Source organism: Bos javanicus, chromosome 11 (assembly GCF_032452875.1).
Source record: "Bos javanicus breed banteng chromosome 11, ARS-OSU_banteng_1.0, whole genome shotgun sequence".
Taxonomy (NCBI): Eukaryota; Metazoa; Chordata; class Mammalia; order Artiodactyla; family Bovidae; genus Bos; species Bos javanicus.
The window spans coordinates 78,349,519-78,377,433 of NC_083878.1; the positions used below are offsets into that span (position 1 = coordinate 78,349,519).

At 38.2% G+C, this 27,915-nt stretch overlaps 1 protein-coding gene across 16 annotated transcripts in view; it reads left to right on the forward strand.

Moving 5' to 3' along the window:
- Positions 1-289: 289 nt before the first annotated feature.
- PUM2 (pumilio RNA binding family member 2) overlaps positions 290-27,915 on the forward strand; it is a 116,249-nt gene continuing 88,623 nt past the window's right edge. For 5 of the 16 annotated variants that reach the window (XM_061433214.1, XM_061433220.1, XM_061433223.1 and 2 more), the window contains exons 1-2: positions 640-728; positions 26,212-26,280. In XM_061433214.1, the coding sequence (XP_061289198.1) occupies positions 26,230-26,280 (51 nt within the window). In that variant the 5' untranslated portion in view covers positions 640-728; positions 26,212-26,229. Of the gene's footprint in view, positions 383-477; positions 538-639; positions 729-20,847; positions 23,253-26,211; positions 26,281-27,204; positions 27,325-27,915 lie in introns of those variants that run through there. The other 11 variants (XM_061433221.1, XM_061433228.1, XM_061433217.1 and 8 more) reach the window with 10 other exon arrangements.

The window sequence follows — 27,915 nt, forward strand, 5'->3', positions numbered from 1 at the left end:
TGAGAGGACTACACCGTGGTGGGGAGGGCGCTGGCACCCTCACAGGCAGTCGGGGTGTGTGGGGGAGAACAATGAACTACGGGACAGGAAGCGCAAGGCCAGCGAGTTCGGAAGACTAGGCCCCACGCGGGAAGACGGACACGAAAGCAGCGTTCGAAAACACCACGCCTGCGCCACCCAAGACCGGAGCGCGCTCCCGCCCGGCGCCACAGCCGAGCTCAGGATCAGCCGCGAGCCCGCAAGGTGAGGGCGGGGACGCAGACGCCGGAGGGACGGCCGAAACGCGCGAGCGCGGAGAGAGTGCGCAAGCGCAGAGCTGCCGTCGGCGAGGGCCTGGAGCGCGGGAGAAAAGTCGGAAGCCACTGAGAGGAGCGGCACCTTGGTGAGCACTCCCCCCTCGCCCCCCCCCCGCCACCGCCGCCGCCCTCCCTTCCCTTTTCTCCCGGAGTGCTTTGCGCGCGCCCGGTGGGCGGGGGGGAGGGGAGGGGAGGCGGCGGTGGCAGCCATGTTGTTGTGAGTCTCTGTGTCTCAGCCTCGGTACTTCGGTGGTTCGGAGGAGGAGGAGGGGGAGGAGAAGGAGGAGGTGGGGTGGGGGGGAGGGAGGTAGGTGGAGAAAGAAGATCTTGCCGCCACCGGAGGCGGAGGAGGGGGAGGACGGCCAAGAGCGACGCCGCCGTGTGCCCAACGGTCGGTGTCCCCGGCTGAGGCAGCGCGGCCGCAGCAGCCCCGTAAGTCAGTCGCGCTTGCACCCCTCTCCCCGTGCTCTGGCGCCGCGGGGCGGCTCCCCGGGCTTTGTGTGGCGGTCTCGGCTGCGGGCAACCCGCCGGCGGGAGGGCGGACGGGGCCCGCGGGCAACCCAGGACGGCCGCGGCCTGCTGCCCGCTCGCACAATGCAGGGGGAGGAGGGGTGCCGGAAGGGGGTGTGCGCCCGGCGTGTGTGTGTGTAGGGGGGTGCTCATGCCTTTCTCGCTTCCTTTCCTCCCCGCGTCTGAGCCTCGCGGAGGTTGCGGGGGGGCCTTCCCGGCGCTCTTGGGGTTAGAGATCGAGCTGTCCGCCTGCCCAGCCCTTAAGCGCTCGGAACGTGCGGGGGGAGAGAGGCCGGGTGGATCCCGAGAAGCATGCGAGTTGGAAGTGGGCGAAGAGGAAGGAGCGGGTTTATGAAAACAAGTGTGGGGATGAATGCTTGAGGTCCCGAGCGTGTCCAGGAAAAGCTTCCGGTAGACAGGTGTAGGGACGAAAGAGACGGCGGCTTGGGTTCGTTGTGTTAGGTGCCACTGGTGAGGAGTGTTGTGTTTTTGTTAACTGTAACCGATTTCGAGACTCAGGGAAATGTGTAAACATTAAAATCAAACAGATTAAAACTTCACACATTGTAGCCAGCCTTTTGTATCTGTCCTAGGCCAAGTTTGGGGAACATGTTAAAATTTTTTTTTGCCCAAACACACGTGTAAAAGTTAGTGTTAACTTCCGAGACCACAGCTAGGGAAAACCAACTTTTCTTAGCTTTTCATTCTGACACATTTAAACGTTTTAATGGGATGGGAATTGCGGAGTTAATCATGTATAATAAGACAACCGTGTTAAAATCTGGACTTAGTACTTTTGTGAGATTTTAGCTTAAAAATTGGTGACAGACTTGGGGCAAAGGTTTTTGTGTGTGTGTGTTGGGGGGGAAGCTGTACTAGAAAAAAGCTTTTAAATGTTTGAGAGAAATGTAGTACTTGGAAAGGTATTGTATATCAAGAAAATTTTAATAAAGGGTGTTACCTAAGAATTTCAGAAGACTTGTTTACTGCTTAGATTCGTGTTTAATAGGTGACTCTTTCACCATGTGACCTGGAGCATTGGAGGATGATTTAAGGATTTCTGGCTAGGAATCTGGTTAAAAACACAAGCATAAATAGTTTTAAATGGCTAAGTTTCTATTCTTAGTTTTTTAATACCCTGCTTTTTAAAAAAATGATTTGCTTTATCTGCACAGTCGTCCTTAAATAGTTACTGGCATTTCCCTTATTTCAAGCGTGTCTTTTAAAAGTCGAATTTCTGGTAACATTGAGTTGTTTAGAATTGTCTTTTGGTGTCCCAGAGAGCGGGTTTTGTATGAAATACGCCATATTTTAAAAAATAAAATTATATTTCAGAATCCTGGTTCTTCAGACTTTCAGGTTTTAAAGTTCATTTTTGTTGTTTGCACAATAACTCTTATCTTCAAGTTACATTTGCAATTAACAAATATCTTCAAACAATTTAAACTTCTTTTTAATACTTAATTTTCTTATTTTGAGTCTAAAGTTCTCTTAGATGTTTGATATTAATGAAGTTTCAGCTTTTTAAAGTCTAAATACTGCCATATTTAAATTGGTCATAAAGGTTGTCACTTTAATAGGTCAATTTTTTAAGGCATTACAAGTATATAATAAGCCAAATAAGCAGTCTTAACACAGATACTAATATTAGGATTTTGTTTCTCTTAAACCTTCCATACTTGTTTATAAATCTTTCCAGTGTTGAAAGATAATTTACCTTCCTATGTAGTTACTTCCTGTGTAGGTACTATCCAAGTTAACAGAAGTCATTGCTTCAGAGAGTAAGTCCAGGTGTGACATCCAAAGCCAATCTTCTCTGTGACCATACTGCCTCCTTTTTATTGATACTGATAGGATCTTCATAGTTTTAAGTGGAGGTTGGTTCTGTTTCCTGGACTGAAGTTCTTTGTACTTTGTAATTCAGCAACCTTTGAATTTGTTGGGTTTCTAAGACAAGGAAAACACTCTGTATTTTTTTCTTGTTTTTAAAACTTGTGGATACATACTTGAAATGGTTGTACCTCATGGCTTTGTTCAGCTTGCATTCACAGTTTGAGGCCATTTTACAGACAGGTATGATTAAGATAATAATTGTACCTGTAACAGTGTAACAGGTACACTTGTTACATACTAGATTGCTACATAGTAGATTTTTTACTGTTTTTTTAAGAAAGCATGAAAATAGTATGACTTGCTCCTATTGTCCCACTTTCTCACTCTTCCTTTGGATGAGTTTGTAAGAAGGAACTGATTAGGTATGGCTCAGCCCCTTTCCTCTTTCTCTTTGGGAGCCTGCCCCTCGCAGAAAGCACTTTGCTTCTTCCCGAGGCCGCCAGTGATAGACTCTGTCCATTTCTGAAGGAGGACTGTGATTGTCCAGTGCTACCTGTGACTGGGTTAGGATAATTATGGAGTGTGGTTGTTAGGACGCTGTCTTGGTCTGGGTTTAGATTTTGCTTTTCAGAAATAAAGGAGCTATTTGGATTACCATCAATCTTAACTCCTATGTCTCTCACTCCTGAATTCTGATGTGGTGGGAAAAAGGTTTCTTCAAACCCTATTATTTAGAAACTAATACTTAAATAGTGATTTTTATATTTAGCAATATAGATAGAAGACATTTGTATTTAAAAGTTGTTGCTTTTGTAGTAGAAAAAGTGAATTTACAGAGAAATATTTTCACACTTTTCCAGTGAAATGCTGTATAGAATTTTTACCTAGGTAGGTGCATGATACATGCTGCTGCTTCTCAGATTTTCACATAGCAGTATGCTTAGAGACATATCACCGATTTTCACTTCTTATTCTCTTACCATTATCTGGTGAAGAGATAAAAGATTTTACAGTATTGGAAAACATCCAGATTGTGTCCACCTTACATACATATTCCAGAATTTTACCGTAGCTGCTAGATACAAAAGCGGATAAGAAATGTGAAGGGAAAAGGGATAGTTAGGGTGTCAGAACACTTTAACTGGAAATGGAACAGAAAAAAAAAAGGCAGTCATTTTCACCTATCTAGGATGATATGTGTATTTGGATCGCAAAATTCTGCTTCCTGGAGGAGTTCTGGTGAAATTGACTATAAAGTGACAGTACGAAGCCATCTACTCAGTGCCTGCCTAGGAGAATAAAATCTGTAGCTGACTTCCAGAGTATGTAAAAAATAGTGTGAAAAGGGGTTGGTTTTTTTTTTTTTTAAGTCCCCCCAAAAAGTATGTGAGACTTAATTTTAGAGATGTCTTTGTGGTTTCTGTTTGTGGGACAGTTTATGTCAAGAGTAGTAAGTTCTAGATCTCTTAAGTGGTGATCTCTGATTTTAGGCACTGTTTCTGAAAGGCTTACTAGGGAATCAGTGGGAGATAGTCTTTAACTGTATAAAATGGTTTTCTTCATTCTGACATTAAATGAAAGTAGATGAAAAGCTTCCCGGGTGGCTTAGTGGTTAAAAAAAAAAAAATCTGCCTGCCAATGCAGAAGACATGGGTTTGATCCCTGGGTGGGGAAGATCCCTTGGAGAAGGAAATGGCAACCCACTCCAGTATTCTTGCCTAGAGAATTGCAGGGATGGAAAGGAGCCTGGTGGGCTACAGTCCATGAGGTCGCAAAGAGTTGGACACGACTGAGTGACTAAGACACACACACATAGTATTTTATTAGCATTTTTAGCATGATTAAATGCAAAAACATTACACTTTCCATGGCAAAACCTCATCATATAAACTGATTCAACATAACCAGAATTAAGATTTAAAATGTAGAGAATTTAGAAATTCAGGTTTTCCTACGATGTTTTCTTGGACCACCTTTTAATATAAATATAATTGATTGCTTTTCATCCAATTTGTGTTTGTGCATGCTCAGTCTTTATTTAAACTCTAAATTATATGGTGCCTATACAAGCAAAAATAGGAGTACTCAAAGATAAATCGATTGCTAATTTTTATCCTAAGTCTGGTTAAGAAGGTACTTATGGCGTGTTAGTTCCCATTCAGTCCATTTGTTACTCTGGATATTCTAAGTTGTATCATTTCATCAAGCTAGAGTATCAGAAACTTGCATTCATTTTTTGAGGTTTATAGGCCTGTCATGTGCCACAGTGTTTAGATGTTGGCGGGGCAGTGGTCTCTGTCCTTACTGTTTGCTGCAACTATAAGGTTATGTTTATAGTGGAGAGGAAATTGATAAAACTCATGTTTACACAGTGTAGTACACTAAGTGCCACCCTAGGTGGTGTTGCACAAGTGCTGTGGACTCAGGTAGGTAGACACTGCAGGGGGTCAGGAAAAGCTTTCCAAAAGAGGTAAAGTGGACTGTAAAAAGACTTAGAAATGTTAATTTAGTCAAGAGATGGGTGAAATGGCATTTAGCCAGAGGGATTAGTGTGTGTAGTGACCCAGATAGGGAGAATGGCAGAGCTAGAAGGGGAGGTAGGGAGGAGAATTGAAAAGATTTGACTGCAGATACAGGTAGAGACCCATTGGATTTAAGGGCCATTTTAAATTTGAACAATTCTACGAAGACTTTGGAGATAATATCTTGGAAAGATTTAGAACATTATTGTCCAGGAACCCTTAACATAATTACTGTGAGTCGCTTTCCCTGGATTGTGTTGGAGTTAGACACATGACTTTCCTTGAAGGATTGACTAAAAAATGAGATTATGAAACCTTGCATCTGCTAAGCAAGTCATTGAGTATATTTTCTATTACAACTCTTGGGTTCTCTATAATACTGTTTGTAAGAATTTTCTTTTAAAGCTTAGTGTTAGAAATAAGGTTATAAGGTTATCTTTAAAAAAAAAAAAAAAAGGAAATAAGGTTGTCTCCAAGGAATTGGATACAGAGAATTTCATTGTATAATATACTGTGTCCCGCCATCTTTATGACTTTAGAAGTTAAACTTGAGTTTACTTACTATTTTAGTTATTTAATATTTGTTTAGATATTTTCCTAATTAGTTTTTTTTGTGTATATTTCCTATGAGTCACTTGGTGTGTCTTCCAAAATTTTTTATTTTGTATAGAGTGAATTTCATTTAGATTATACTTGACTATTTCTACCACAGGCACTTTTTTTGGTATGTACCTTCATGCTGCTGCTGCTGCTAAGTCTGCTTCAGTCGTGTCCGACTCTGTGCGACCCCATAGACGGCAGCCCACCAGGCTTCCCTGTCCCTGGGATTCTCCAGGCAAGAACACTGGAGTGGGTTGCCATTTCCTTCTCAATGTACCTTCATAGTCCTTGAAACTAACATACATTTGGTTTCTCTTTTCAGACACTGCAGTGTAAGTGTTTTTGAGTTTTTGTTGTTTTCTAAGTGAGAGCTTAGGTTTTTTGTTTTGCTTCTTAACTTATGTATCTTTAGGAAATTAGTATGGTCATCTCAATTTAAAGTGATTGGGAAGCAGATCACCAGTTCAAGGCTTGTTCTTGAATATTTGAGGAACCTGTTTAAAAAAATAACAATTCATACTCATCACCTAAAAGATTTCTTTATATTTAGTTCAAAATTTTGTACTGCTCATATTTTTCTTACACTATTCATGATAGTCATAATAAACTAAACATTTTAAAAACTTAACTGTCACAGGTTATGACTTTTCCTAGAGAAAAGAAAATCGAAATAGATAACTCGTTCATTTTTCTTTCTTTTTTGGGGGGGGGTGGCTAGACTAGAATGACTGCAGGAGAAGGCAGTGGCACCCCACTCCAGTACTCTTGCCTGGAAAATCCCATGGACGGAGGAGCCTGGTAGGCTGCAGTCCATGAGGTCCCTAAGAGTCGGTCACGACTGAGCGACTTCACTTTGACTTTTCACTTTCATGCATTAGAGAAGGAAATGGCAACCCACTCCAGTGTTCTTGCCTGGAGAATCCCAGGGACGGGGGAGCCTGGTGGGCTTCCATCTATGGGGTCGCACAGAGTCGGACACTATTGAAGCGACTTGGCGGCAGCAGCAGAATGACTGCTTCTCAAAATATCATCTTTTGTGTTAACATGTTTATAGGAAGTTACAATCATACTAGGTTAAAGTGAAGCAGATTTATTTATTTATGCATGTGTACATGCCACACTTCAGGGCTGGTGGAATCTTAGTTCCCCAACCAGGGATGAAACCTAGGCCCTCAGCAGATGAAGTGCGGAGTTCTAACCACTGGACTGCTAGGGGATTCCCAGTTAAGCAGTTTTAATTGTGGGACATCTCAGAGCCTTTACTATGCTAATATCACAGAGAATGGATTCCAGAATGACCATCTGCTAAGCTTGCAAAAGAACAAATGGGTGCTGGGGAGCAGCGAGTTCTAAGTGTATTGGACAAGGAGTCTCTTACTTTAAAGAATGCTGTGCGTTGGTGATTAAGAAACACACTTTGGAAAATTTTTGTCTGAAGAAGAAAATCTTTTAAAAGTTGCACTAAAATCTGCTGCTTAAAATGGTTTTTCCTTTTCCAGTTGTCTCATACCATGAATTCAAATGATTTCCTTTAATTCTCTGTTACAACCTAATTAAGATTTTTTGAGTTATTTCCACTTGGTGCTATGTCGCTTCTAATTGATAATGTGTAACAATTGAAAATTTCTAGATCACCATTAGAGACAGGTCTTCATTTGTTGGGCATTCAACCTAGTACTAAAATGAATTGAAAATAGCACAAGATTGCTTGCTCTCTGTTTTGTGATAAAGTTTCTAAACTGTAATAGATTTAAACTGTATTAATATAGAACCTATTTTTTAAAAACAATTTATTTCGCTAACAAGCCTTAGAACACAGAAATACAAAAGCATGAAGCCAGCAGTACCCAGTCTCCTACCAAACTTGGGTGTTTATTTTTTCATACTCCACACAAACATATACATTGCCCCTCTTTTGTTAAAACTTGGATCAGATTACACACCTCAGGCAACTTGGTGTTTTTATTTAATATTATGGATATTTTATTAGTACATGTAACTTTAATTTTAATCTGTAATAGTGCATGACTTTTTATTTTTGCTAACCCCTTTTTTTTGTTTGTTTAGGTTTTATTTTTGAACTACTGCAAGCAAATGTTGCAGTAAATAACCATTATTCAGTTCATCCTTTTATGTTGTTTGTGTAAGTTAAATTACCAGAAGAGAAATAACTGTGTCGAAGGATTATATATTGATTCTCAAACACACAAAAAATATATTCACTCATTATGATGAGTTAATACACTAGAGAGGACTTATATTGCAATTTTACATGCTATCTAGTCTCCTCCATAACCTTATGAGGGAAACATTGTTACTCTCATTTGCAAATGGGGAAAGAGAAACAGAGTTCAAGTGCTTTGAGTTCATTTAGCTACTTAGAGGCAAACATGGTGCCATATTCTAGATCTTTTAGTTCTGGTTTCTGTTTCTGTTATGCCATGATGAATGATACAAAACTTTTAGTTGGAAAATCATTAGGGTCCTTGTGAATAAACCCTTGTACAAAAAAGATCTTCATGACCCAGATAATCACGATGGTGTGATCACTCACCTAGAGCCAGACATCCTGGAATATGAAGTCAAGTGGGTCTTAGGAAGCATCACTACGAACAAAGCTAGTGGAGGTGATGGAATTCTAGTTGAGCTATTTCAAATCCTGAAAGATGATGCTGTGAAAGTGCTGCACTCAATATGCCAGCAAATTTGGAAAACTCAGCAGTGACCACAGGACTGGAAAAGGTCAGTTTTCATTCCAATCCCAAAGAAAGGCAATGCCAAAGAATTCTCAAACTACCACACAATTGCACTCATCTCATACGCTAGTAAAGTAATGCTCAAAATTCTCCAAGCCAGGCTTCAGCAATACGTGAACCATGAACTTCCAGATGTTCAAGCTGGTTTTAGAAAAGGCAGAGGAGCAAGAGATCAAATGGCCAACATCTGCTGGATCATCGAAAAAGCAAGAGAGTTCCATAAAAACATCTATTTCTGCTTTATTGACTGTGCCAAAGCCTTTGACTGTGTGGATCACAATAAACTGTGGAAAATTCTGAAAGAGATGGGAATACCAGACCACCTGACCTGCCTCTTGAGAAACCTGTATGCAGGTCAGGAAGCAACAGTTAGAACTGGACATGGAACAACAGACTGATTCCAGATAGGAAAAGGAGTACATCAAGGCTGTATATTGTCATCCTGCTTATTTAACTATGCAAAGTACATCATGAGAAACGCTGGGCTGGATGAAGCACAAGCTGGAATCAAGATTGCTGGGAGAAATATCAATAACCTCAGATACGCAAGTGACACCGCTCTTAAGGCAGAAAGTGAAGAGGAACTAAAAAGCCTCTTGATGAAAGTGAAAGAGGAGAATAAAAAGTTGGCTTAAAGCTCAACATTCAGAAAACTAAGATCATGGCATCCGGTCCCATCACTTCATGGGAAATAGATGGGGAAACAGTGGCAGACTTTATTTTTCTGGGCTCCAAAATCACTGCAGATGGTGATTGCAGCCATGAAACTAAAAGACGCTTACTCCTTGGAAGGAAAGTTATGACCAACCTAGACAGCATGTTAAAAAGCAGAGACATTACTTTATCAACAAAGGTTCGTCCAGTGATCGTGTATGGATGCTAGAGTTGGACTATTAAGAAAGCTGAGCGCCAAAGAATTGACGCTTTTGAACTGTGGTGTTGGAGAAGACTCTTGAGAAACCCTTGGACTGCAAGGAGATCCAGCCAGTCCATCCTAAAGGAGATTAGTCCTGGATGTTCATTGGTAGGACTGATGTTGAAGCTGAAACTCCAGTCTTTGGCCACCTGATGCAAAGAGCTGACTCATTTGAAAAGACCCTGATGCTGGGAAAGATTGTGGGCAGGAGGAGAAGGGGACGACAGAGGATGAGATGGTTGGATGGCATCACCGACTCGATGGACGTGAGTTTGAGTAAACTCTCGGAGTTGGTGATGAACAGGGAGGCCTGACGTGCTGCGGTTCATGGGGTCGCAGAGAGTAGGAGACAACTAAACTGAACTGATACTGATACAGGTGGTTTGGTATGTATTAGGGTCTCAACCATATCTGCAAAGGCAAGCATTACTTGGAGAGTAGAAGGAAAGAAAGAAAGAAAGTGAAGTTGCTCAGTCGTGTCCGACTCTTTGCGACCCCGAGGACTGTAGACTACCAGGCTCTTCCATCCTTGGAATTCTCCAGGCAAGAATATTGGAGTGGGTTGCCATATCCTTCTCCAGGGGATCTTCCCAACCCAGAGATCAAACCCGGGTCTCCGCGTTGCAGGCAGACGCTTTACCCTCTGAGCCACCAGGAAAGCCCCGCCAAATCTATGCCTGTCTCCCTTCTAGGACTAATTCAGATAAGTCTTAGGTGGGATGTGTTTTTAATTTTCGAACCTTTTATCTAGATTCTCATGCACTGTGCGGATTTGATAATCAGTGACCTTAACATTGAGATGCTCATATCCCTGAGGGGTACATGACGAATTTTCAAAATGTTAGCACGTTTAGTTTTCTGAGGGTCAGTTAACAGGTCCTCGCTGTATGTACTGATAAAAGCACATCTTTGACCCTAGGTCTTCATGTGGTGTATTTTACCCCAGGTGGGCTTCCCTGGTGGTTCAGATGGTAAAGAATCTTGCCTGCAGTGCAGGAGACCTGGGTTCGATCCATGGGTTGGAAAGATCCCCTGGAGAAGGGAATGGCAGCCCACTCCAGTATTCTTGCCTGAAGAATCCCATGGACAGAGGAGCCTGGCGGGCTACAGTCCATGGGATCGCAAACAGTAGGACACAAGTGAAAGATTAACACCCCAGGTAATTAAGCCTTTGAGACTCCAAACTTAGAGGTAGCTTCCTGTAGTGATTAACCTTATTGATTCACATTGATGATAGAATGAGATAATAGCCAAGAACTGGAGTGTTTTGACTTTCTTTGGGAATTTCTGAATTAGATCAATGATAGTCTTGAGTGGTAGGAGTAATTGTGATTTTTTTTTTAAGCCAGTTCCCTTCTTCTTCTCTAACCTTTTGTCAAAGAATACTTACAAAGAACAATACTGTGAAATGTTTTGAAAACTAGAAATATGTAAATAAGACTGTAAAATATGTTGAATTTAAATGTATGGATTTTTTTGCTCCATTTTTTTGAACACTTTGGAGGAGTATATAGAAGAATTAGGGTAAAAATAAGTGCTAACCACAAGTACAATTCCTTTAAATCAGATGATAGAATATTTAGATTTACAAATTGGATTTCCTTTTTTTTTTTAACCCAAAATGTCGTGAAAGTGTGTCTAGAGGTAATTGCTATAGTAGGTATGGTTATACATGTAAATTGCATCATAACATCTTTAAAACCCTTAGAAGTTTACAGATAAGGGGCAGGATTGAACTTGGGCCCCAGAGCAGTGAAAACACCAAGTCATAACCATTGGTTCTTCAGGGAATTATGGAGAATATTTTCTTTTAAGTGATGCTTAATTTACTGAAAAGCTGTTTTTCTGTTATGTTTCTTTATAACTCATGATACCTTTTTCATGTATAGATGTATGTATATTTGAGTTCTACCATATAAAAACCATTGATTTCCAAGCTAACTTGCCTAGTGATTTTTAATATGTATATATTTTAAACATTTTTAAAATATAGGTATTCAAAGAGTATAGAACTATAAAATACAAATCATGCATATCTCTTTCCTGACATGACCACTATTAGTGGTTGTATCGCTCTATTTGCCATGTATACATACGTATGCGTGTGTGCTGCTTTTACAGAAGTGGAATGATAGAATCACTGGTTTTTACCTTCCTCACTGGTTTTTACCTTCCCTTTTCACTTAATAGTCTAAAATTTTTTCATGTATGCATAAATATACCCATCTCATGCTTTTAATGGGTGTATAGTTGATAATTTTATCATTTGCTTTCCCTCCTTTTAAAGTATTTAGGATCCTTTTGCTCTCTCCCTCATGACTGTTAACATTTCACACAACACTGGCACAACCAGAACAGTATGCAAAATTTTGGTACATAATTCTGATGAGGTTTTAAATTCTCAGGGATAAGATGATATTAATATATTGAAAAACACAAATTAAATGTTGGGAGAATTGAGAAAAAGATTATTTGGAGGAGGTTTTAATGGAGAAAGTGGCATTTGAGCCAGACAAATCCAAAGAGGTTTGTAGGATTTGCACATGAAGAGATAAGATGACAGAGCTGTCCAAGGGACTGGAATAGTTCAACAAAAGGAAAGTTGGGGAAGAGAGTGATGGTTTATGCTTGGTTGGTGTGGAAAATAGCATGGAGCATTTGGAGTCTTTATATTATTGAATCCTTTGCCATTTTAGTAGCTTTGTCTACTAGGATAGGGAAGTTGAGCACAGTTTCCTTGTTTGTAATTACTATAATACCTACTTTGCTGGAATGCAGTGAGAATTAAATATAACATGCCTACTATGATCGCTGGCATAAAATCAAGTGCTCAGTAAATTCTGTTTTCTCTTTAAGGGATGGTGTCTGATAGAAATTAGTCCAGAGAGGTTTATGCTCATTTGGAAATAGTTCTTTGTTGTTGTTGTTTTTAATTTCATATACTCCTTGTCAAAACTACGATTGAGGAAATAGGTGATATTAGGTTTAAACAACAGCTTGGATCATAAGTCAGTTAACCTTGTAGAATGTAACCCCCTTTACAAGCTGCAGTTGATAAATGTTTTGTTTCAAGGTGTGTGGGAGGGTGTCCAAAACTTGCCTATCCCTCAGAGCCCAGCTTAAATACTTAACAAGGCTGCTGGTCATATTGTTAATCTTGTTAAACTTACTATGGAAATTTTCAAACTCAAGTAAAATAGTATAGTATACCTTGGACTACTAGATCATCCATGTTCAACATTGTATGAAATCTTTATACCTGTATTTTACTTTTTTTAAGTATTTCAAAGGAAATCCCAGACAATAGCTAGTTTAAGCATAAATTCTCATGCTTATGAGAACTTAGTAAAAAATACAATCTTACTATTATTACTGCTAACAAAATTCCTTAATATCATCTAATACCCATTCTATATCTAGATTTCTCTGATTTTCTCAGAAGTCTTTTTTTATAGTTGGTTTGTTAGAATCAGGATTCAAGCAAGGTTTATACAATATATTTGACTTTTAAACCTGTAGTTTATATAATAGTCCTTCCTCTCCCCTCCTTATAACAAAATTTCATAGATAGTGAAATGAGGTGAATTTTTTTCTTTTTTCTGTATTCTGGATTGGGCAGTTATGTCCTTGTGTTATTTATTGATTTTACGTGTTCTCTTTCTCATATTCTAATAAATCAGTATTTAGATCTAGCAGCTTTCTTAGATTGATGTTTACGGATTAACTTTTTTTTAAAAAAGCACTTTTCTTCATTCGTGGTGGTGCTGTTTCTTATTACATATATCATGAGGCATATAAATGCTTGTTCCACTTTCAGAATTTATATTATATATAAAAATGTTAACTTAGAAATACTGCTTTTTGAGGGCACTCATGTAATAATTTACATTGGATATTTCACATGTATATTGGACTGATTAGAACCACTTTGAGTTATCTAATAGTTATCTTCATTTTCCATCTAAGTTATGTGACCTACTGCTCTCAGGTGATATGTAAAAGTATCAAGAACTAGCACTGAGGTTGTTTTAGTGTGTAGATTTTCTCTGAGCAGTATTCTGTTTTTTGGAAAGAAATTTCAATAATCAGTGTTTTATTTCTTAACCAACGGAGAGAATGCCTTGTAATATAAGAGACTTTGTAAGGGCTATATATAGTGATTCTCCTTCGGGAGAATTCTAAGGAAAAAATACCTCGCCCTACAGCTGCAAGTATGTAAGTATGTATTTATCCCCCCATTGTGTTTCCTTGAGAGTATATCTGAGATTGCGCCTCAAAGGGCTAAAAGTATTCTTGCACATAAATATTTGGTAAATTTTTATTTAATGTCTTAATGCTTGTGCTGGAACAATCTTAATTTCTAATCTTAGAAGATTTAAGCTAGGGTCTTTGAAGATATCTAGTTTCTGGGAGTCTGTATATTGATAAGGGGCTTCCCTGGTGGCTCAGAGGTTAAAGCATCTGCCTGCAATGCGGGAGACCTAGGTTCAATCCCTGGGTTGGAAAGATCCCCTGGAGAAGGAAATGGCAACCCACTCCAGTATTCTTGCCTGGAAAATCCCATGGACAGAGGAGCCTGATGGGCTATACTCCACGGGGTAGCAAAGAGTCAGACACGACTGAGCGGGCCAGGTTTTATTCAGAAGGTAAAATTTGACTTTTCCTTAATATTGTTGAGTCAGTTATACAGTACTGTTCTTAATGGTAGTAAAACAAGTATGTCATTCCCCCATGAAGTACATGGACAAATGAGTAGCATATATCAAAAAAAATTTGTGGCTCTTGGTTCAGCCACCACCTAAGTGACTTGTTTAACACCACTAGAAAAGTGTGTGGTTCAGTTTGTTCCCCCAGATAAATAACAAATGACTAGATGTTGATGGTGATTCCTAGAGACTTCAAATGTTAAGTTGGTGAAAGCTAATTGTCTACCAGAAATAAACACAAACCTGGATTTAGTTTACCTTTGTCATATGGATAAGAAGAGGCATTGCTAAACATTAATTTTGTTGGAAAATTTGCAAAAGTGATTTCCTGTGCTGAAGAGACTAAGATATTAAGGACTTTAGTACCTATTTTCAATGCTCAGAAGCTCAGTCGTGTCCGACTCTTTGTGACTTCATGAACTGTATAGTCCACCAGGCTTTTCTGTCCATGGGATTCTCCAGGCAAGAATACTGGAGTGGGCTGCCATTTCTTTCTCCCCTGTTTTCACTGGATACTACTAATTAATGCTAAATGATTATGTTTGTTAAAATCAGTCCAAGGAGTTTGACTACTATAGGAATATTTTATTAGCAGCTTAAGTTACTCTTTGTGTATATTGACTTATGTCAATCAATTAAGTTTTAATGTACTTTGTTCTTGTAGTTGGTTCTTGGGGTAGCAACAGCCTCTCTGTATTAGAGGACCAATTTGGAGAAGTAGTGCCAATGGGAAGTTGCACTCATTTTATGCGGTAAATGTTTTCTGCTGCTGCTAAGTCGCATCAGTCGTGTCCAACTCTGTGCAACCCCATAGACGGCAGCCCACTAAGCTCCACCGTCCCTGGGATTCTCCAGGCAAGAACACTGGAGTGGGTTGCCATTTCCTTCTCCAATGCATGAAAGTGAAAAGTGAAAGTGAAGTTGCTCAGTCATGTTCGACCCTCAGCGACCCATGGACTGCAGCCTTCCAGGCTCCTCCATCCATGGGATTTTCCAGGCAAGAGTACTGGAGTGGGGTGCCATTGCCTTCTCCAGGTAAATGTTTTCAGTTGTACATAAAGTCTGAGGAAGAGCCTTGTTCATGTCTGTTAAAATGAACATTGTGCATAAATGAAGGCACGTATAAACAGTCACTATCCAGCTATTAGATGATTTCATGATCTGAATTTTGGGCTTCCCAGATGGCGCTTTATTTTTTTGGCTCCAAAATCCCTACAGATGGTGACTGCAGCCATGAAATCAAAAGACACTTGCTCCTTGGAAGAAAAGTTATGACCAACCTAGACAGCATATTAAAAAGCAAAGACATTACTTTGTCAACAAAGGTCCATCTAGTCAAGGCTATGGTTTTTCCAGTAGTCACGTATAGATGTGAAAGTTGGACTACAAAGAAAGCTGAGCAGAGAGGAATTGATGCTTTTGAACTGTGGTGTTGGAGAAGACTCTTGAGAGTCCCTTGGACTGCAAGGAGATCCAGCCAGTCCATCCTAAAGGAAATCAGTCCTGAATATTTATTGGAAGAACTGATGTTGAAGCTGAAACTCCAACACTTTGGCCACCTGATGTGAAGAAGTGACTCATTGGAAAATAACCCTAATGCTGGGAAAGATTGAAGGTGGGAGGAGAAGGGGACAACAGAGTATGAGCTGGCTGGATGGCATCACTGACTCAATGGACATGAGTTTGAGTAAACTCTGGGAGTTGGTGATAGACCAACTGCAGCCTGGCGTGCTGCCGTCACTGGGGTCGCAGAGTTGGACATGACTGAACTCAGGTGGCACTAGTGATAGAGAACCTGCCTGCCAATGCAGGATATAGAAGAGATGTGGGTTAGATTCCTGGGTCAGGAAAATCCCCTGGAGAAGGGCATGGCAACCCACTCCAGTATTGTTGCCTGGAGAATCACATGGACAGAGGAGCCTGGTGTGCTGTAGTCATTGGGGTCACAGAGTCAGACACGACTGAAGCGATTTAGCATGCGTGATCTGCATGCATGCTAAATTTACATTTCCTAAAATGATCTTTTCATTGAATATATATTGAGCATTTTGGTGGCTAAGATAGTTCATCACCCCTTTAATTGCAGAGTTTAATAACTACTATGGTTTTAAAATAGAACTAATTATACTGCTGTGAAAATGTGATTAGTATTATGTGCTGGTGCTTTAATACCTTTTATTGTAGCTCTAAATGGTTTTTGCCCCCCAGCTATTTTTTATGGTGTGCTCAGTCTCTCAGTTGACTCTTTGTGACCCTGTGTACTGTAGCCCACCAGGTTCTCTGTTCATGGAATTTTCCAGGCAGGGATACTGGAGTGGGTTGCCATTTCCTATTCCAGTTTTTTATGGTAGGCATATGGTAAGGAATTGGATCAGATGTTCCGTGAGAAAATAATGTATATTCTTGGTTCATTATGCAGACTATTTGTAAACTTTGGTTTATGCATTAGTACATACGAAAACTCAAAAAATTTAACCAAGTTGTTATTTATGGTACTTTATCTGTTTTTCTTACATAATTAGTAATAATGCTGTCCACAGAAAAATTAGCTAAAACTGTTCACTTTTAAAACCTAATAAGGCACTCTTTTGTGACAGTTGTGTTAAAGACTCATAACCTCAAACATTATAGCTTTTTAGTTCATATTTACCTCAAGATTATACCGTCTTGGCCATAGATAAGTTTCTATTATGTATTAGATAAGTTTCTATTATATATTTTCTGTATTAGCAAATTGTAATTGTTTAAGGAAATAAGCTTCATGGCTTAATGCAAGCCAGAAAAATTGAAAACAGACTTTACACCCCCAAGCAGTATAGTGTGTGCCATAATTTTTGGATACATTTTCCTGAAGGGAACATAGTTCAGTGTTATTTAACTGAGAGCCTGCTACTTCATTGCTTGTTGGAAGAAATCGGTTGTTTGCTTTCTCCCTTACATCTAACCATGCAGGGGAGAGTTGTTACATTATATCCAGATTGTTTTCCCTTGCCCTCAGTTGATTCCAGCAGACATAGTGGTTCGACATAACAGTTTGGTGTTTTGCAAAAATTTTAGTCCTCCTTAGTGGCATATGTATGACCCGCTGCTCCTGCAGCTTCATTTTAATATGAAGTTTATTGCAGAAGAATTGAAACAGTGTTTATTTTCTTTCTGTCCCATTATTTTGCTCATTTTCTCATCCATTCTCTTTCTTATGATTGAAATAAATTACACCCTAAACTGAAAAGCTGAGCTTGAGTCTTGTTTTGTGGGTTTTGTTTTAAAGTCTTTTCCCTGTAACCTACCCACGTTATTGAAAGGAAATGATAACACCACCTACGTTTAAATGTAATCTGAAATCCTTATTCATTATTAAAATAAAAATGTTCATGGGGGTAGTATAAACGGAAAGGTTGAAAACAAAGCTCTGATGCTTAAATTTGGGTTTGCTCGAATTTGAGAGTGGATTATCTGCATTTGATGTTTTGTGAAGCAATCAAGAGTAAATGCAGTAGAGCCCAGGTCAGCAAAGCTTGGCCTACATGTCAGATCTGGCCCAGCACCTGTTTTTGTTTGAACTGCTCTCTAGGATTCACTTTTAGAATTTTTAATTGTTGAGGGGAAAAAAAGAAATAAGATTTTGTGACACATCAAAAAATACGGTATTCAGACTTCACTGTTCATAAATAAAGTTTTATTAGGACACATCTGTGCTCATTCATTTTCTTATTGTCCATGGCTCCTTTTGTGCTACAAATGTATCTTGAGAAGCTGAGGGACCATATGACCTGTAAAGCCTAAAATGTATATATACTGTCCATCAGTTTCTTTACAGAAAAAATTAGTTGATCTCTGCACTAGGGCATGATTCACCACAAAAGTATGTGGATCCATAGAACTAAGAGACATCTCTCAGTCTAGAGTCTCTTTTAACTTATGACCTCATCTATTTGGACCATAGATGAAAACTTAGAAGTAAAAGTAAGTGAAAGGGGGACTTCGGTAAAGCTCTGATGCTTTTACTTCTGAGAAAATGTTAAGACTCTTCTTCCTATTTTTCCTTCTGAATAAAAGTCTTCTCTCATTTGTATATTGTACAGGCTAATTATAATAACATAAAAATAGATGGAACAAATTGTGCTCTGATCACTTAAGGACTGTACAGATATTGGTATATTTCCTTTTGCTCTTTCTTAACGTTGCTATTATTAATATAAGCATTTCCTTACAAACTCAAATATTGTTAATAGCTACACAATACTTTATTTATACTTGTGTTTTATCACTTACTGTGAGACAGTTATGCAGTTTATACTTTCAGGATCTGTAAGCAACACTACTACAAACATTTTTCTACATAAAACCTTTTTATATTTAGGTTTTATTCTTCTGATTGATTTTCAAAGTAAGGGAGACTGGTTCAGGAGATAAGAACTTATATATATGATACCAAATTGCTTTCCTAAGAAAGCATTGAAACTTTAGAATATGTGTTTGTGTTTGTTAGAGGTAGTTTCCTTCTTAGAGCTTATTGACTCTTAAAAATCTGCCATAGTTATCTGAGGCTACAGTTTACTGCAGATTAAAGGCAACCTAAGTAGAAAGGTCAGAAGTAATATGTTCCAAGTCAAGTAGTATTGAACCTGAAAACAAGGCAGGAGGCTGAAATACTAACAGAAGGTTTCCTACCAGAGACACAAACATTGAGCAACCTAAGAATTTCAGAAATAGTATATATGATGCTTTTAATAATAACAACTAGTTACTTGTTGAGCACTTTTTATTGATCACTCACAAAACACTTGGATACATTTGATCTTCACAACAGATAAGATTTAGAGATTAGGCAGAATTTAAGACTCAAAACTCTGTATTCTGAATCTAAATCACGTATTATTTGTACTCTACCACATCATCTTAGGAACTTCCCTGGTGGCTCAGCGGTAGAGAATCTGCCTGCAGTGCAGGAGCCTCAGGAGACACGGATTTGATCCCTGGGTCAGAAAGATCCCCTGGAGAAGGAAATGGCAACCTACTCCAGTATTCTTGCCTGGAGAATCCTACGGACAGAGGAGCCTAACCGGCTACAGTCCATGGGGTTGCAAAGAGTCGGACACGACTGAAGCCACTTAGTATGCACACACATTACCTTGCATGTAAAATTTATTCACAATGGTTTCTTCAGGATTGCAGAATAATGAATCCATTTTTATAACTATTTTCCTAAGTAACAAGAATCTTTATATTTTTTGGCCCTAGTGGAATAATTAATCTTAATAAGGACAGTCTGTTCTCACAGATAAGTAAGATGTCACATAGAAGTTTTTTTTTTTTTTTAAATACCTGTAATTGGTATGGTATTTGTGTATTGAGCCCAGACTTCAGGGCTTAATATCATTTAATGTATGTTCATAAATTGAATTATGAAGTCAGTTATATGGCTGCATTGTCAAATTGGTAGCATTTAAATGGAAGCATTTCTAAGAAATTAGAACACCTCTTTAGGTGATTGAAAATACTTGATTCCTGATAGTATGTTAGCAGTATCCCGAAGCTTTCAGATGATTGGCCATTAGGTTTGGGAAACAGTTAATGCTTGGAAGAAGTTGAGGCTGTAATGGGATGGGAGATCTGAAAATACAAGGTCTGTAAGATACATGGTATAGGAGAAAGTAAAATCACAGATGTAAAAAAGATTATAAAGAACACTGAGTTTAGGGCTGTATGGAGATCTTAAGAAGTACTTGCAAAAAAATAAAATGAACCCTTCCCCGATTTAGGAAATTTTAAAGAAACAATGGAAGTCAAAGATGGTTTGAGCAGACCATACTAGACATTACAGTGAATTGTTCACGGTTAGATGTAGAACTTTGATTGCATGACTGAGAAATGTAGGACACATTTGGCCTGAGATTCCCTTTACTTACAATTGGGGTCCCTCCAGAATACATTTATGAATGTACAGTTGTTCATCCGTATCTGCAGGGCATTGTTCCAGGGGCCTCCCTAGCCCAATACCAACGTCTGAAGATGCTCAAGTTCCTTATGCAAAGTGGTGTGGTATGTGCATATAATCTGGGTGCACACTGCTGCTGCTGCTAAGTCGCTTCAGTCGTGTCCGACTCTGTGTGACCCCATAGATGGCAGCCCACCAGGCTCCTCCATCCCTGGGATTCTTCAGGCAAGAACACTGGAGTGGGTTGCCATTTCCTTCTCCAACAGGGTGTACTTTAAATCATCTCTAGATTACTTATAGTATCTGTTACAATGTCAGCGTTATGTAAATAGGTGCCAGCCCTCAGGGAATTTGATTGTGGGAACTCTCTGAAATTTTTTTCATACTTTTGATCCCTGGTTGGTGAAACAAGCAGATGTGGATGGATATTGAGGGCCAGCTGTAGATGTTGGGTGATAAAAGAGTGCTTTGATCTCGAACTTCTGTTTTAAATCCATGTCATGATGGTATGGCTAGAGATATTTATTATAGTTAGGTATTGGATGTGCATGTAAATAGTTCATAAATCTAACTATTATGTTATCAAACCCATAATGAATTTTTTGCTTTAAGTGGGGGTATATATTTTGAAGAGATAAAGAGGAAAAAAAAAATAGTCCTTTGTACTTATTATGCACATACTTAGCATTTCTGGTGCTCTTCCTTCCTGATGATCTGAATTTCCCTTTAGCTTAAGAATTTTTAAAGGACTTTCTGAGGTGGAAATCTGTTTAGCAGGTTTTTTTCTTTTTAATCTATAAATGTCTTTTAAGCTTTATTCTTAAAGGATATTTTCACCAGATAAAAATTCTAGGTTAGCATTTTTTCTTCTTTCAGCCCTCTAAAGTCTTATCCTTTTTATTCTGGTTTCCATTGCTTCTAGTGTGAAGTCAGTGGTCATTCATCATTTTTCCCCATTTTGTAATTTTTTTCTCTGTCTGCCTTCAGGATTTTCTCTTTGTTCATCACTTTTCAGTGCATAGGGGTGAGGTTTTGTTTTTGTTTTTCCTATTTATTTTGCGTGGAGTTCATTGAGCATCGTGAATTTGTAAATTTTGCTTTCATCAAATATAAGGGGATTTCTGGCCATTATTTCTTCAAATAATTTTTCAACCTCATTAATTATTTCTCTTTCCTTTTTTTCCCCTTGTCAGATTGGAAATCACTATTGATCTGTGTTCAAATTCACTTTTTATTTTCAACTTACTGTTAAGTGATCAACCATCAGTCCTAAAGGAAATGAACCCTGAATATTCATTGGAAGGACTGATGGTGAAGCTCCACTTCTTTAGCCACCTGATATGAAGAGCTGACTCACTGGAAAAGACCCTGATGCTGGGAACGGTTGAGGGCAGCAGGAGAAGGGGGTGACAGAAGATGAGATGGATAGCATGGTTGAATAGCATCACCAACTTAATGGACCTGAGTTTAAGCAAACTGTGGGAGATAGTGAAGGACAGGGAAGCCAGGCGTGCTGCAGTCCATGGGGTCAGGCAGTCAGAGACAACTTAGCAGCTGAACAACAGCAACTGTTGAGTGCAGGCAGTGAAATTTTTAAAAGATATTTTTCAGTTTTAGATGGTCCATTTGATATAGTTTTGCTTTTTTCTTTGTGCTGGAATTTATTTTTTCATTTATTAGTGTGTTTTTCCTTTCATCTTTGAGCACAGATTTATAATAGTTATTTTAAGATCTTTGCTAATTCTAACCTCTAGGTCATCTTGGGGTTGGTCTTTTATTAGTTGACTTTTTCCTTAGTCAAGGTCACACGTTCCTGTTTTTCTATGTGTCTCGTAATTTTGGATTGTTTTAGTCTTTATGATTGTTTTTGTTCTCATGGAACTCAAACCCCAAATTTCCATAACTTCTGTGGACATCAGCAGCAGACATTTCTCCTTAGTCCTTTTATCCATAATTGGGCTGTTTGGAGTCAGCCCCACACAAATGCAGTTCAGGGATTGTTTAAACATCTGAGTTGAATTTATGCACAAAATTCAGTTCTAGACTATCCTCCAGTTTGTTATTTTCCATTGCCTTCAATTTGTTTTTATATTTTTTTCAGTTGTTGTTTATTTACTAAGTCGTGTCCAACTCTTGTGACCCCATGGACTATAGCCTGTCAGGCTCCTCTGTCTGTGGGATTTCCCAGGCAAGAATACTGGAGTGGATTACCCTTTTCCTTTTCCAGGAGATTTCTGACCCAGAGATTGAACCCACGTCTCCTGCATTGGCAGGTGGCTTCTTTACCACTGCCACTAGGAAAGCCCATTTTGTCCAGAGTTAAATACAGGAGGTTTTGGCCTGATAGGAGCTACTCTTCCAATTACCAGAAAATGTGACTGATTTAAATTCTTTGAGGACAGTGATCATATTTTAATTCATTCTTTTCTCTGTAAAATCTTGCACATTGAATATGCCTAGTAAAAGCTTATTAATGGAAGGATGAATAAAGTTATCACTTTCTAAGAACTGTTAATGAATCCAGCTCTTCTACCAAGTTAAGAGAAAAGGATGGCTTATTTGCTATCCATATATCTTCCATATATCTTCTTTGATGTAATACCTGTTTAGATCTTTTGCCCATTTTTTAATTGGGTTGTTTGTTCTCTTATTTTTCTTAAAGAGTTTTAAGTATATCTCGGACACAAATCCTGTATCTGATATGATTTGCAGATATTTTCCTCCTATTTGTAGTTTGTTTTTTCTTTCTCTTTATCAGCATCTTTTGTAGAACATTTTTTTTTATTGCTGACATCAAGTTTTTAAACATAAGTTTTTCTTTTGTGGACTCTGCTTTTGATGTTGATCTAAAAACTCACTACCAAATGCAGGGTCACACAGCTTTGCTGTTTTCCTAGAAGTTTGATAATGTTAAGTGTTGCATTTAGGTGTATGATCCATTTTGAGTTAATTTTTATATCATGGTGTGTGTTGAAGTTCGTATTTTTTGCATATGGACATCCAGTTGTTCATGTACCATTTGATGAAACAATTGAAGAATTTTCTAATAGCTAACTTTTGAATGCTTACGTAACCAGACGTTTGTTTTATATTACCTAATTCACTTTTCACAGCGTGCCGTGTGGAAGCTGCTGCTGCTATTTTTCCATACAGAAATTGAGAAAAAATAATTTAGGTTAGTTGTTTAGAGTTACAGAACTACTACCTGTCAAAACTGTAATTTGAATCCAGTTCTCTCCCCTTCTAAGCCACGTTAAGGAGAAGATTCATATGGTCAGAGTACAATTTAGAAAAATGGTAGCTTATCACATTTTGGAGATTAGATTGTAGGGTGGGAAGATAGAAGATTGCAAGAGATGGTGGTGGTCTGACCAACCAGACAACTGAAAATTAGATTTAAATAAGGTAGGAGGTTGACTTTAATGATTGGATATTGGTGTAAGAAAGGAAATAATTTATAAGTGTAGAATACAGAAGAGTAAGACTGGAATTTCCTATGGTACCTCCAGGGAATGGAAGAAAGGAAATATTTGGAAATACTAAAGAGGAGAGAGATTTGGTTTATAAATACAAACTGGGAGTGAAGTCCTGTGGCTATACCATTTAAGTATCAAAGCACTTACAGTGGATGAGATTGCTTGGGCTAAAGAGTAGAATTCTGAGGAACACTGACACTTATGAGTTGAGTAGACAAATAGGAGTTTGTGAAGAAGCCTGAGGAGAAGTAACTAGACACATAAGAAAGTAAAAAGAATTGTAAGAGAATGCCTAACATCAGAATAGCCTTACAAGAAGAGAGGAAGTGCACTGTAATATCAAATACTGTGAAATTGTAAAGAGAGAGGACTGACTGGGAAAAATACTAAATAGGATTACATTGTAAGGCTCCAGAGTTTGAAGGCTGTGAATTTGTAGTGGCTTCAGTTTTGAATCGTTTTCTCCAGCGGTACTTAACATTAGCAGGCAAAGAGACTATGACTTAAGAACACATTGTCACATGAACGGTAAAAAGCAGTTTAAACTGTTAGAAATGGGAAAAGAAAAATATGCTGTAGTTTTAGTTTGAGGAGAAGGGACAAGAATTATTCTTGTTTTAAATTATGGTTGATTTACATTATTAGTTTCAGGTGTACAGCACAGTGATTGATTATGTTCATAAATTATACTCCATTGAAAGTTACTACAAGGTAACGACTAATTGCCTGTGCTGTACAGTATATCCTTGTTACTTATCTATTTTATACATAGTAGTTTGTATCTCTTAATCTTAGACCCCTAATTTGCATTCCCCCCTTTCCTTTGGTAACCAGTAGTTTGTATCTGTGAGCTTGTTTCTGCTTTGCATATATATTCATTTGTATTATTTTTAAAATTTCACTTATAAGTGATATCATGCAATACTTTCTGTGACTTACTTCACTAAGCATAATACTCTCAGCTTCATCCACATTACTGCAAATGGCAGTATTTTGTTCTTTTTATGATTGAGTAATAATCCATTGTGTGTAAACACCACATGTTTTTAATCCATTTATGTGTTGATAGGCATTTTGGTTGCTTCCATGTTTTGGCTATTGTAAACAGTGCTTCTATGAACATTGGGATACATGTATCTTTTCAAATTAGTATTTTCTAGTTAGATACCCAGGAGTGAAGTGTTTTGAGGAGCCAACATACTGTTTCCCTAGTGGCGGCTGTTTACGTTTCCACCAACAGTGTACAAGGCTTCCCTTTTCTCCACATCCTCTCCAACATTTGTTATTTGTAGATTTTTTGATGACAGCCATTCTGATAATTGTGAGGTGATAGTTCATTTTGATTTGCATTTTTCTAATAATTGGTGGTGTTGAGAATCTTTTCATGTGCCTGTTAACCACCTGTATTTCTTCTTTGGAAAAATGTCTATTCAGGTCTTCTGCCCATTATTTGATTTGAGGTGTAGGGTGTTTTTTTTGTTTGCAGGGGGTGGGTTTTGGTGTTTTTTTATGTGTGGTGTATGAGCTGTTTGTTTTGGATATTAACCCCTTGTCAGTCATATTATTTGCAAATATTTTTCTCCCATTCTGTTGGTTGTCTTCTCAGTCTGTCGATTTTCCTATACAAAAAGCTTTTAATTAGATCCCATTTGTTTATTTCTGCTTTTATTTTGTCTTAGGAGACAGATCTAAAAAATACTGCTGTGATTTATGTCAGAGTGTTCTGCCAGTGTTCTCTTCCAAGAGTTTTATGGTTTCAAGTCTTACATTTAGGTCTTTAATTCATTTTTAGCTCATTTTTTATGTTATATGAGATAATATTCTAACCTCAGTGTTTCATGTGTAACTAACTGTCCAGTTTTCCCAGCTTGTTAAAGATACTGTCTTCTTTCCATTGTATACTCTTGCCTCCTTTGTTGTAGATTAATTGGCTGTAAGTGCATGGGTTTATTTCTGGGCTCTTTATTCTGTTCCATTATCTCTGTTTTTATTTTTGTGCCATTTCCATGCTGTTTTGCTAATTGTAGGGAAAGGAATTGTTTTTAAGGGAACTTTTGAATATTAAAAAATATCAAAGCTGATTAATTTTTTATCATTGGTATAAGATCTACAAATAATTTTGAGAAATTTTGAAAACTGAAAAAAAGTAGTACAAAGTAATAATTTTGTAATAGGAACTACAACATTTTTTTAAAAAGAAGATAACTGTTGGGACTTCCCTGATGGTGCAGGGAAGATTCTGGGCTGGTTAAGACTCTGTGCTTCCACTGCAGGGGTTCAGGGTTCAATCCCTGATCTGGAAACTAAGATCCCACATGCCTCATGGCACAGCCACACACAAAAAAGATAACTGTATTGTAGTTCTTGAGCTCACTTTTTCTGTTCTTTACTTCCCATGTATTCCTTTGCTCAAGAAACTGGTAGCAATTCTTTTTGGCACCCAGAATAATCCAAGAACCCTTAAACCTCCTGGTTTTCCCACAAATTTTAGTGTTGATTGCTATGGTGCTCTATTTAGGAAAACCTGTCTTTATAGAGAAGCATATTCTTGTCCATCTCAGCTCATACTGTAACATCAGTAATAGCAGAATGTAATATAAAAATAGTTGATGCAGTCTAAGATTTTTTTTTTCTAATTTTGTTTTTGTTATTCAACAGGTTTGATCTGTGGATGAAATGAATCATGATTTTCAAGCTCTTGCATTAGAATCTCGGGGAATGGGAGAGGTAAATATTTATGAATACTAAGGATGTGTATCTCACTTTGAGTCTTTGAGCCATTGAAACTTGTTTATTAACTGTAAATCTTTTGAAAATAGTGGCGATATCTTCCAAATGATGTGGGCTTTTAAAATCTATAGTTGTGGAAATCTCGGCCTTTTTTTTTTTTTTTTTAACTTTTAGCAGTCATGTTAGTGGGATTATTGTGTCTAGTTGATTAGATTGACCCGGTTAGATAATGTCATATTTTAGTAATGGATTGTAATAACTTTGATCAGAAAAGAGCTCTCCTTGATCTGTGTCCTGCTGTTTTATATATGTATGCTATGTTTGCTTTAGCCACACTTAATTGTTCACTATTCTCTCACAAAAATTTCTCCTTGTTCATTGTTTGCTTAATAAACTTCTTATCCTCTGCAGGACTCTACTGAAAAAAGGCTCTTTATCTGTTTGCTATTTGCAGTAAAATTAATCACTTCATCTGACTTCTCATGGATCTTTATACATACTTTTATTATAATACTGGTTACAGTGTATTCATTTTATATTAGTCTTCTCTGTAGATTGTAGCTTTGAATGACTAGCGCAAAGTGAGCACTCCTAATACTTTCGATTTTATCAGTCCTGTTTTATGATTTTCTTTGGGGCATCCCATTTAACTTCATCATTACATAATTTAAGGCATCAAAAATACTTAGTTTTCCATATACCTAAATGACTATTTAGAAAACTTTAATTGATTATGAAAACCCTTGTCACATTTTTGAATTGTCATGTTCTGTAGTACTAACATAGTGTGGACTTTGATAATAGAAAATAACCATGAACAGACCTAAGATGTGTAATTAACCGCTTGCTCCTGGAGATTATTTTACTTTGGTAGACCTTCAATGAGACTCACTCCATCCAATGCTGTGCTCTTCAGATGCAGAAAAAGAGTCCAGTCACTCCTCTGGGCCACAAGAGGGCACCCTGCAGCTAGCTAACCCTCCCCTTCTTCAGAACAGCGTTTTCCAAAGAGTTTGTCATTTTCAGAGGACTGATTTAAGGGTGAGTTAAGGCGCTTAAGCATAAGTATTGCCAAAGTAAACTTGTTAGTCCAGTGCTTAAGGTAAAACTCTGGGCCCTAAGAAAATTTGAGAGAAGAAATAGTTTTTTAGCCTATTGTAGCCTTGTAGCCTCACTGCAGTGCAGTGGCTGCTTAGGCCTTGTTTACACTCTGGGTGAACAAAAAGAAACAGTTCAAAGGGCTTTTGTTTTTTTTCTTGTTACTTGTTTTCTTTGGTCTTTAGAAAGTAGGATAACATATCTTAAAAGCAAGTTGAACAGTGTTTCAGCCTAGTCTGTAACAGACTTGAACTTACTTTTTTTTTTTAATGCCAAATAGAGTTAATTCTGTTTAGATCCTACACTTTACTTTCCAGATCTACATTGAGTATGTATTTACAAATTGACTTTTTTCCTCCCTTTCTAAGTAGTAGTTGATAAACCCAAAGACATTTTTGCAGTTTTAAAAAGGGGGTCATGATCAGAAGTAGTACAGAGAGTTCAGTTATTTGGGGGATAAGTGGAGGGGTATTTGAGGTTTCTGGGGAAAAGAGGCTGGGTTTTTAAATGATCTAAAGCTTAAATCCAGGCATT